The sequence below is a fragment of the Pseudopipra pipra genome, chromosome 2 (assembly GCF_036250125.1).
Source record: "Pseudopipra pipra isolate bDixPip1 chromosome 2, bDixPip1.hap1, whole genome shotgun sequence".
Classification (NCBI taxonomy): Eukaryota; Metazoa; Chordata; class Aves; order Passeriformes; family Pipridae; genus Pseudopipra; species Pseudopipra pipra.
In genome coordinates this window covers 13,771,409-13,783,756 of record NC_087550.1, presented here as the reverse complement: position 1 = coordinate 13,783,756, position 12,348 = coordinate 13,771,409, and the positions used below count along the sequence as shown (strand labels likewise).

At 36.2% G+C, this 12,348-nt stretch overlaps 1 protein-coding gene across 1 annotated transcript in view; it reads right to left on the bottom strand.

Annotated features, from left to right (window-relative positions):
* NCAM2 (neural cell adhesion molecule 2) overlaps positions 1 to 12,348 on the bottom strand; it is a 271,599-nt gene that overhangs the window by 121,427 nt on the left and 137,824 nt on the right. The window contains exons 2-5 of the mRNA XM_064644006.1: positions 9,515 to 9,589; positions 8,283 to 8,489; positions 5,969 to 6,112; positions 1,581 to 1,718 (exon numbers count right to left, since the gene is read on the bottom strand). Of these exons, the coding sequence (XP_064500076.1) occupies positions 1,581 to 1,718; positions 5,969 to 6,112; positions 8,283 to 8,489; positions 9,515 to 9,589 (564 nt within the window). The remainder of the gene's footprint in view (positions 1 to 1,580; positions 1,719 to 5,968; positions 6,113 to 8,282; positions 8,490 to 9,514; positions 9,590 to 12,348) is intronic.

Genomic DNA, 12,348 nt, shown 5'->3' with positions numbered 1-12,348 from the left:
TTTTTAGCCACTTTTCAGCGCATTCTAAGTGAAAATACACTTAGGAACACGAGAAGATGAACCAATTTTTTGCCAGAAGTAGCAGGTTCTTTACTGCTCACAAATAAGAACTACAGGACTATGACTTGGTTAAGTACATTACTTAAGTGCTTTAATCTTCTAAGAGATACAGCAATGACAATGAAATGGAATTATTTTTCTCATCATTATTACCGGGAAGACATCTGTTTACCTTTGATTCTATTCTTGTATGTATGTTGGATTGAACTAAAATGTGAACCAAAGACCACTACAATTTTCATCTATTTATGGATATTACTCTAAAAGCTATTTTGGACCAAGTTTTATACATTAAATTTTATGTAGGAAGACCTATTTATTACTATAAATGAAGCAGAAAATAGCTCTTAATTGATGCCATTCTACATGAGCAACCACGTCAGAATCACTCGTTTGGCAATTCCTTCTCCTCCCAACATTGAAAATTAGAGCTAAGTGAGCATTAGAATTCTTGTCTAGAGTAATAATAAATGTATGAAGAACCCAATTTGTGTTTCTAATCCACCAATAAATTATGTAAAGTCAAACCACAGTTTGCAAAGTAGTGTTTTAGAATTGCAGATAACCAGGAGTGGAGGTAATGCAGCATCAGAACAAGCTAGCCACAACAATCTAAAGAATTCTGCTTCAAAGGCTGCTGCTTGACTCCTGGATTTAGCAATACCTGTGCCAGAACCTGCTCTTTCTGCTGACACTAACTGAGAATTCAACTTAGATAATGACTTCTGTAAACTGAGGTTTGCCGAGAAGGACCAGTCAAGGGCAAAGCATTTAAGGTTCAGAATATAAAAGGCATGGTGGAAAAAATTTCATTGCAAAACTGACATTAAACAGAGGGCATAGATAAAAAATGACCTTTATGAACTGTGTCCTTTCCAGGCAATATATGAAGAGATATTTATCTTTCAACAGGTCAACCCTGAATTTAAGGGAGGTTGAGTAAAATGCCCCGTCTTGTCTCAATTCATTCATTTTCCTTCTTAGAAGTTTATTATAAACTTATAAAAGGTATAATTCAAATTTTAGGTAACTCCTTATAAATTTTATTCCTCATTAAAAATTAAAAAATCTATAAATAAGACTTTTAATCTTAATAAAATGTATCTATGACTTAAAACAGTTCATAAAGTATGTTAATGCAGTGAGGGTGAATAATTATGAAAAATCAATTGCAGTTTAACTGTAAATGACAAAACATTGAAAAATACAGGGTGAACAGGACTGCTATAATCTGCTACTCAGGTTTTGCAGTAATTGTTAATGTTCTGTGAATGATTAATAACAACAATCAGGTTTTACATATTTATATTTACTGATACTGTGAAACGCAATGAATTCTATTTACATAGTAGACTAGATTTTTTTTCAATATTAAGCAATTACATTTATAGGAAAACAATACTAAACAGATGTAACAATTATATTAACTAGTTTAATCAGTATTTTTTGGAAGCTGATATATGTTAAAATAGGATCTAACAATCAAATAAAGCAACAATTCACCGACTTTTATTCCTTACCATTCACAATAACAATTATGTCCCGAAAGTCAATTTCTCCTCTCGCTTCCACTCTTCCTTCACATCTGTATACTCCTTCATCACTTTTATTGATTTTAAGAATTTGGAGATTATTGTTTGCTAATACTGCAAATCGATCTAGAAAGGCAAATAAGAGATTAGGTGGAGTTAGTAAATCAAGACAACATGTGGAACACCAACTTAAATTAGTAATATTCATGTACTTTCTCTGTAAAATATGAATACTCATTGAGAAAACATTTGTTAATTATAAGTAAAATGTCAACTGAGAAATTAGGGGGTTTTCTCATTGCAAAATGCATTGCCATTTCCTAAATTTCAGTATGGATTTTCCATCCATACCTTCCCACTTAATCATCAAAGGAGTCACCAAATTTAAGTCAAATTTACAATTTATTGCAAAATGAGTGGAATATTCATGAGCACCTCCATAGGATATCTAAAAAGATTAAATGGGAAAAATATTCAAAATATAAATTGAAAAATTTATAATAAAATAAACAACAAAATGCTGCTTCTCTCTTTATCTAGATTAGCCAAGTATCTTTGTGCCCATTCTACACCATTAAGTCTAATGATTTTCAGCTTGCCTTCCCCCCTTCCTTCCCCCTGTTCCTTTCCTCAGTCACTCTTACTCAAAGATGTAAATATCTCACCACAGTCTAACACTACACAGAAATGGGTACAAAGACGTAATCAAAAAAAAAAGCACTCTATTTTCTGCATATGCTAGAATAAACTGAACTTCAGTGGCCTCTTTGAGTAGTTGAAGTTCATTCCAAAAAATCAGATTCTGAACTACCATGCACAAACTTTTCTGCATATGCAGCAGCAAAGTTATAATCTGCAAGAGTAAACTGGATGCAAATTTAACTTTTCCTCTCCTTTCTGTCTGGACTAGTGCATTGGGTTTACAGGCTGACATGTTGGCCCCAGGAAAGAGCACAATATCCACCTTGTAATCTGTGTAAGACCCCGTGTTGCAACAAGTTTATCCTGAACAATTGCAACCCTCTGAAAGGACCCACATTGGAGCTGTTACGGACTGACCACAACCCCCCTTCCCCAATCTCCCCGCTCTCCCTGGAGTCAGCAATGAAAGAGTAAATTTAAGACTGAGAAAAAGCAGGGGGAAGGTGTTGCTTTAATTCTTTGTGTTTAATTAACCAACTATATTTAACTGGCAATAAATTTATTTTCCCCAATTCAAATCCATTTTGCTTGTGATGGTAATTCATAAGTGATCTCCATCTTTATCTCAACACCAAAGCCAAACCAACCAGCTGCACTTGTATCACCTCTGGGACAATGTATTTAAGAAGGGGGAAAGTTACTGTGCAACAGCCAGTGCAGCTGAAGAGAGGAGTGAGAGGAAGAACCCTGCAGACACCAAGGTCAGTGCAGAAGGAGAGACAGGAGGTGCTCCAGGTACCAGAACAGAGATTAAGACCCAGAAGAAGAGAGGTATGTGGGGAAGATATTCTTTTAAGATTTGCTTTTATTTCTCACTATCCTACTCTGATATGATTGGTAATAAATTAATTTTTCCCCAAGTCAAGTCTGTTTTCCCACGATGGCAATTGGTGAGTGATCTCTCACCATCCTTATCTCAACCCATGAGCCTTTTTTTATATTTTCTCTCTCCTGTCCAGCTGAAGAGGAGTACTGTCCACAAAAAAAAAGCAGCTTTGGTAGGCAGCTGGCATCCAGCCAGGGTCAACCCACCACACCTGTTGAGGAGGGCAAGTGACAGAGTGGTTGGGTGCGCGCCTGGAAGTTGGCCAAGGTCAACATTAATGGAATCTTTTGAGGAGAATTGCTTCCTGCAGTTCATGTATGTGGGTTTTGAAGAACCTGCATGCTTGTTATTCAGCTGCCTTTCTTGTTCTATTTGCTCCAGTGTCATCCTTTCAGCACTGGCGGATGACAAGATTTACTAGCTTTCAGTTTTAACTAGAAACCAAATGACTTCTGTTTCAGCAGCAAGAATTCTATCATAAAATAAAGAGAGAAATGAAAAAAGAAAATTTAATTATGCTTCACCTGATAGAAGTTTACAGGACATCAATGTCCTCAATACATTTACGCTAATTATGTATGGTTTATAAACTCATGCTTGAACATTAATGCCATTTCACACACTGCCACCTAGAAATTATATAATCTTTTTCTTTCCTACCCCTACACAATTCCCAGAGAACTGTGCCTCCAAATGTTTTGAAAGCATCCAGTCCCTCTTTAAGTTAATTGCTAACTTTTTCTTTTTTTTTTTAACATAAATATTTAATGTACGAGAAGAACAAGAGGACTGGCGGTCATATTTATTTCTTTAAAACACTAAAAAAATGAAGTTTCAGGAGGGTTCCTGTTCCTTAGTAACAAGAAACAAAAACTGTAAGTGTTGGCTGGATAATTTTGCAACTTTCATTGAAGAAAAATATAATGGAAACAACAATAGACATCCCCATGAGTAAACCTGTTATACCACAAGAAAAATATTTTGGGTCTTTTTTCACCACTAATACTGTCTACATACAGTCAAAATTAATATACATTATATTATAATCAAGCTTAGAAAATGGGAGGTGAATTGAATGTGTGACTTTCTTTAGAAGTCATTGCTCTCCATGTTTTATCCCTTAGTAGGCTTGTGAAAGAGGAGCTCATGTTGCTGTAAAAATGCCACTTAAGTATATAATGATAGTATTCTCATTCAGCATGAATCAATCGTGCATGGGTTGGAAGGGACTTTAAAGATCATCTAGTTCCTATCCTCATGGGCAGGGACACCTTCCACTAGACCAGGTTGCTCAAAGCTACATCCAACCTGGCCTTGAACAACGTCAGGGTTGGGGCATCCACAACTTCTCTGGGCAACCTATTGAGATGGTGCACACACACAATAATGTTCACTGTCCCGTGGATATCCTGAAAAAAATTGTGTCCTTCACTAAACAAATTAGAGTCAGTGGATCTGGACAGTAACTGGGCATTACATTCCTCCATCCTGTCACTATATTGTCTGGACTCAACCCACTCAGCTTCAAATGCCTGATTCAGAAGAACAGCCAGACACGGGACCTTCCCCTTCAGTCATATCAGATGCTAAGTGGTAGCAAGAAGGATTGTCTATGTCTTTTTAGAGCCTTGTAACCCAAGCTAGAGGTATTTTTGGCTGACAGTTTGCAAATTTTGCTGTACTCTAGGGTACATATCAGGCTGTCAGCTGAAAATCACATTCTCCTAAATTTTTGTTTTCAGAATTCGTATTCTTCAAAATCTCCTATGTTTCACCTACAATCACTGTTTCAGTATATATATATTTGTGTGTATATATATATATATATGTATAAATTTCAACCAGGTTTTTTTAGGGGTAGAAGTTTGCAATTTCTTTTTAGTCTCTGTGTCTAGATGACAAAAGAAATAGAATATACAGAAGTAAGAAAGAACTTTAATCAAAATTTTGTTTTACAAGAGGAGAGGAAAATAAGACTAAGTCCAGAAACATCAACCAAGCTTTTTTTTCTCCCCAAGAAACTGCTCCACATTTGCTTATTTCATTTTGTGAGACACCAAATAAACTTTTAATGTTCATTTCTATATAAAAATAGCAATTGTTTTTTAAAATTATAATAATTTAAAGTGCATACTGCTACCTTGAGTTTTGTTATAAGCAGAGACAAAGTTTGATGAGATAAGGTGGTTCACTAAAAATGTTAGTTCCATTTCCAGAAAATGTGGAAAGTCCCAATTTTCCATAAAGGCATATATGACTATTGAGACAGCACTGACAAATGATTCACAGTTTTTGAGGCAGTAAGTCAAAGAAATTCTAAGTGCCTAATTAATTTTCTCTCTAGAGGCTTAGAACTTGTGTGTGGGGAATGTGGGGTTTATCTTCACCTAGGCTTTATCAGTCCAGCTTAACTTACCCCCAACACATGCAAACTCTCACAGGAGGGCAAAAAGCCATTCCACCTGGAATTCTCTGAGCAACTATGCAAGTATCCCAAAGTCAGTGCAGTGAGTGGGCAGTGTCACTGCTTTGTGTGCACAGGGAAGCTCATCTGTGTGTGTTTTAAACATATGTTCAGGCAGACCAGGAAGAGTTCCTGTGAAGGAGCTCACAGCAACCTTTTGGGCATTTGGACCCTCATGTTACATCTAGACAAAATTCCCAATTGGAAAAAAAGACATACGAAGGAAACCATTGTATATTCTCTGTAGACCACTGAACCTGGTTAAATCATACTCAGACTCATGGGCTAGTCAAATCCCCCACTATAATGCGATTAGTCTTCTTTTACAATAATGCTTTAATATTAATTGGAATGTATAACTGAAAGAGTTACCAAAATACTAACTGTCAGCAATAGCTGTGACTTCCTCGTTCCGATACAACCAGCTGACAACGGGAGCAGGTGAACTGGTAACACGGCAAACAACTTCTGCATCTTCTCCCTGCCTGAACTCCTGTGGAGACACTATGTCTCGAAAAGTGAGCTTTTCTGAAAAGGAAAAAAAAAAAAAAAGGAGAATACAGTAAGTGTCTTACGGTTCACTCAGCATTAAAATTACATGTGACATCAAATCAGATAAATGTGACTATTACGCCTTCTCACTGTGATAAAAAAGAATTATTTCCATAATATATTTTTCCCAGATAAGACTCAAATGGTTCTAGACACATCATTTCCACTGTCTGTAAAAGTGACTTTACAAACATATTTTATTATGAAACATAATCCGTTCATGTTTTATAAATATATTTTCCTTGTTTTCAATGTTCCAGAGCCCAGTTTTGAAACTCTGGGTCTTAGAATTTTATATATTCATGTTAATAGTCTATTTACTCTTTTTTTGTTTTATTCTTCATTATTTTATTACTTAACTAAAACTTAATGTTTTTATTCTATCAAAACTTTCATCAAAACCACTAAAGTTTGGAAAACTACCTAAAAAAGTAGAATTTTAGTTTCACTAACTGAGAAAAACATCAGCTGAGTAAAACAGAAAACCTCAAAAGCCAGTGAGAAATAATATGGAAAAAAAACCCCAAATAACCAAACAATATTCAATTGTATTAGTGGGTTGAATAAATTCAGTATTATTAGAATTTAGTGATGGAAGTCCAAGATGGTATTAATCCATGATCTCATACAAGATCTAACGCAGAAACCACCTGCCTGACAAAAAAAAAATTCTGGAAGAGTTTCTTACACACAAAATAAACAAACCAACCTATGTTGCCTCAGAGCAAAGATGGTCAGTTATCTTTCAGAGGACACTTTGGAGAACATAAAGCAGAGATGCCACTTCACCTCCATTTTTCTGTATTGATACAGGCTCAAATAATCCACACAGTTCCCACAGCAGACGGACACACAGCTCTTATATAGCTTTGCATGAAATGTTTGAAGTATTTTACCATATGTAAGACAGGGAAAAACCTCCCATAGACATCAGTGAGTCCTGAGCCAGGCTCTAAGACAACCAACAGTTAGTGAGTCTATGCTGCTTTTTTCTTACCATACATAACAAATATGAATAAAGATACTTTTTTATGTGAGTTCCCACAAACCTTGATATTTTTGTGGGGGTTGCTTGCTCAGCAGTCTGTTAATGGAGTAACTGGCAGTTTTATGCATACAAAGGAATCCACAAAACTTGAAATCCTTTGAACTGCCAGCTTTCAAGCCATCACGTAATCACTTGTAACTGCTATCACCCTTTACATGGTTCTTTTATCAAAACATTTTTTTAATTATATGTCTTTTGTTATGTGAGTTATCTGTAGCCCTCAGAAGTAGAGCTTTACCGTTCTACTCTGTATTTTCTGTCTCATTGTAATGCCTAAGCATTTAAAAACTGTTCTCTAATCAAATTAGAGACTAACTCAGCTGAAAGGCTGCTGGCATATGGCCCATCCTTTCACCGGCAAACACCTTGCCTTACATATTCACTGTGTTTGTTTAATGTACTGCTTCTAGGCATCTTTAATTGATCTGAAGAATATAGAACAATGTAAAGTTATTCAACTACAGTGAGAAAAAAACCCGACAACAAATCTCTCAGGGAATCTCTTACCACAGTAGAATGTATTTATTTTTCAAATATACGCTTCAATTAGTTGCTTGCAACTGAAATGCATTTTGGTTTCTTATCACCCCAAGCTTGTCAATGCTTTATGTCAAAATTCCATTATAAGGCCAAGAATACCAAACGACTGACATAAAAGTAACCAATTCAGCAAAAACTCCACTTTTTAAATGTCACATATTGCACTTCCTGCAATAATAACAACTTTTATTTATATAATAATAAAATTTTATTTATACACATATTTGCAATATATTGTAGATATGTTTTTAATTAGAATGACATTGATCTGACTTGTTTCTCATATTTACTTACTTCTTTCAGGGGCATAGCATACAGTGCACCCTCCTAAGATGACACTCTAAAATATAAGGGAAAAGTGATCTACAATATTACTAAGTGACCACCCATTTAATTTGAGTCTTTGTCATAATACCCACTAACTAAACTGTAGGAGAAGCAATTATGTGGAAGAAAAAGACCAGAGCTTGGGAAGACATTTTGATAGGCTTTCCTTTCTCTATACTAGTGGCTTTTAAAACATAGTCTTTCATTTGTTAATGGTAGTATTTTACTTACGATAAATTTCCAAAACTACAGTAGCTTCTTGAGTTTGTCCTTTAGCATCTGTTGCTTGACACCGATATATCCCAGCATCTTCTATGTTTGCATTGTAAATGGTCAGACGTGATCGAACTCCTTCTTTCTGAACAACCACTCTCTGACCAGAAACAATCTTCTCTCCTTGGGGATTGTACCAATCTATGCTGTCAGGCTCACCAATGGCTGCAAACAAAACCAAAAAACAACCCAAATTTAGCAGTTCAGGAGGATGTTACTCAGTGCACAAATTTATCCAATGCGTAGTCTACGCAGTGTCAGGAATTTATGCAAAATTCAGGAAGAATTTCTTCATGGAAAGGGTTGTCAAGCATTGGAATGGGCTGCCCGGGAGATTGTGGAACAACCATACCTGGAGGTGTTCAAGGGAAAGCTTGATGTGGCACTTAGTGCCATGGTCTAGTTGACCTGGTGGGGATTGGTCAAAGGTTGGACTCCATGATCTTGGAGGTCTTTTCCAACCTAAACGATTCTGTGATTCTATAGTGTCAGCTAACTGCTAAACTGTGAGAGCTGTCAAACTGTCAGTAGAAAGACAGGCAAGACAAAACCGCAGGTAGATGTACGATTGTTGAGAGAGGATAAATAGCAGCTCAATAATTCAAGAAGGGTAAAAAGCCCACAGACAGGTATAAAGTCCTAAAGGGAAGACACAGGCTGTTCAGCAGTCACTGGGTCAACGGGTCAAGTCATCAGGCAGTTGCACTGTCAGTGTAGTCAGCCCATGTGTCACCATCAGAGAAAGATGCCAACTCAGAAACGTCAAGGATCAGTATCAGGCAGCTGCAAATGAAAACTCTTCTCCTGACTGATAACTGCCTCACCAGAAAAACTCTTTGGCTCTCTCATTAGGTTGGAGAGGATGTTAAAGCTTAAGCAGGTAGCTTATTTAATTCCTTAACTTAGACAAGTAAAAATATTTTAACTAAAAAAGCATCCTAACAGATATAAACAACCTTTACTGATACAGAGGATTCAAACTGAGTGATTCAGAGTGTGAAATGAAGAGATTCCAGACTGTAAATGTGAAGCCAGTGAAGAGCCAATATTTATCATGATTCTTATGAGTCAATATGAATATAGAACATTATGTTAATTTAATATTATGAATCAATTAATTCAGTTTTAAATATGTAGGAAGTTCAAAAATTAACAAAAATCACATATCTGTAAGTAAACTGAAGACATACCTGTGCACGTGAAGAATTTGGATTCACCCACACTGAGCTCAACTTTGCTAAGTGAAATTGTAACTTGAAGTAAAGCTGAAAAATATAAAGTAGGTTGTTAATACATTTGAGTATTTGTCAGTTTAAATTTTTTATTGTCAGGTCTTGTATTTTTTTCATTCTATACACAGAACCTGTTCAACAAATCTGAAGTTTCAGCTAAACATTGTTATGCTTTGAACTAAAATACATATAGAGGTAGAGAAAACAATCAAAATAAAATGTTACATGAAAGATAACAATCTCATATCTCAAACCTGAGGACAAAATTAAAGGGGGGAAAGAAAAAAGAAAGAAAAATGTATAGAAATATACATAAACCCATAAATTCAATGAGAATAAGGCGACTTGGAACACTCAGCATAGACTGACAAAGGGTAAATCATGCCTGACTTTTAGGATAAAATTATTAGTTTTGTGCATGAGAGAAGAATACTGAGTGGAAATTACTTTGACTTTATCAAGGCTTTTGACACTACCTCCCACAACCTTCTCATATTCAACTGCATTGGTTATAAATAGCAAGGTTTTGGTAGCGGGGGCTGGTTGCAGAGGTGATTTCTGTGGGAGGGAGGTCAGAGGTTGTGCTGTGCAAATACAGCCAGTTCTAGCTAGCTCCACAACGCACCCACTGCAGGACACTACTGAGAGACTTAGAGGAGTTTGTAGCACCTGCTAGAACACAGCCCGAGGAACAAGGCCAAAATGATAGGAGGTGCTCCATGACACAGCTGGTAACAGCCCTGATGGGACGGTGGAGATGCAAGAACAAATACACCCCCAAAAGGACTGTGGCCTGTGGATAACCCACAACAGAACCGAGGAAATGAGTTAGGCAGCAGGAACAGTGGAAGAAAAGAGTTAAAAAAGAAGGAATGGCAGAAAGAAACCACTATGTCCTCACCCCAACCTCCTGCATTACCCATCATGTCACTGGAGGGACTGAGTGTAACCTGCATGGGTGGTGATAATGAGAGGAGTGAAGACTAGGAATGGAAAGGAGAGGTATCTGGAACACAGGAAAGAAGCAAAAACGTGTTTTCCCTAAGTGTTTAACTATTTATCATCCTTGTTTTCAAGTACTCAGGTAATTAAATGTTTATGTTAGGTTGATAAATAAATTTTATTTCCCCAACTGGAGTCTGTTATGCCCCAACAGTGATTTGACAATGATTTCTCCTGTCTTTGCCTTGACCCATCAGTTTTCTCAGTCTCAGTCTTCCTAACTTCATCCCTGTCTTGCTGTTGTTAAAAGGATCGAGCAAGGCACTGTAGGGGATCTTGGCCTAACCCACCACATCAATCTGTTTTGTCTGACCCTGCTTTGAGCAGGAGATTGGACTAGAGACCTTCTTCAGTCCCTTCCACCTTGAATTATCTTTTGCTCCCGTGATCCTGGGAATAACCTACACAACGCAAGACAGTATTATAGGTGAAGGGGTTAATTATGCAAAATAACTATGTACTCTTCAGTAACCACATTTCCAGCATCATCACCATTCTAAGCAGCTGTTTCTCTTTAACATCCATTATCTTAAAAAAATTGAACAATAAATGTTCATAAACCAACAGCGGATAAAATCAATTGCGTTAATTTGAAGGTCTAATCAAGGCAGAAATCAAACAGGCAAAAAATGGAATCTTTTTTTTAAAGAATTTTCATTTAGGATTCTACATAGTAGAGAACTGGGATGTGTCTGAAGGTTAAGAAAAAATACTAGTCTGAAAATCTGGATTTTCAGTCTTGAAATATAGTAACTATAGTCTATTCTTTGTATCTGGAAATATTTTACCTTTTGGAAAACTGCAACACAAGATATAGTTTATACTGAACATCATAATCACACCAAGATTCCTTCTGTATAACTGGCATGAAAGTCCAGTAGGACAAACATCTCTAGAGATGAGGAGTATTATGCTCCAAACTAAATTTTTTCTCTCACAAATTTCACCCATGAATAAGAACCTGCTAAACCACTCAATTATTCAGTTCTGCTGACAGTAAAAATTCAAGAGAAGATGAGCACAGAAAAAAACATTAATCTCTATTGATAATACTCAGATAATGTGCCAACTAATACAATTAAAAGAAAAGTGTAATGAAACAGATTTTCTATTAACTTTCATGTAATGAACCTGGATAAGCAAGAATTTGACAAGATTTGAATTTTTTCTTCAATAGTAGTACCAAAAAACAGCAGAGAAAACTGCAGATTACTTCATTATCAGCCTGCCAACCTAAATTTAACAAAATTAATTATTTTCTGATAAAATAAAATAAATTTGAAATCAAATACATGTGTGGTAAATAACATTTTTCATGAGTTGTCCTGAATTGTGATCAGGGATTTGTACCATTCTCCACACAACAACAAGGAGCATGGTGAAAGCTCCTTTAGGACACACAGAGCACTGACAGAGAAAAGAGTCTGTGCTCATTCTCATCCATGGTCTTTACGTCCATGGTATCAGAAGCAAAAGACAAACCTACAGGTAGGAAAGGAACTGAGTTTCACACAAAGTTTTCTTTTATGTTGTAATAAGCACCAAGGAGTAATAAATCATCCAAGAGGCTACTCCAAGCCTCATTTCTTTGTTTACTTGTCAGGTAAAGCTTCACTATAACCTCAGGACATACAACTGCTGGTTGGAAACCAAAGTACTAATAAACACAGAGAGGTTGGGGAATTTCAAGTGTTCAGACATCACAGACTCACTTTTTAGGTCCTATGCCACCATTTCTCTGGTACTAAATTTTTTTTTATGGAGTTAGGAATCTTGTGCAGTTGCTTCAG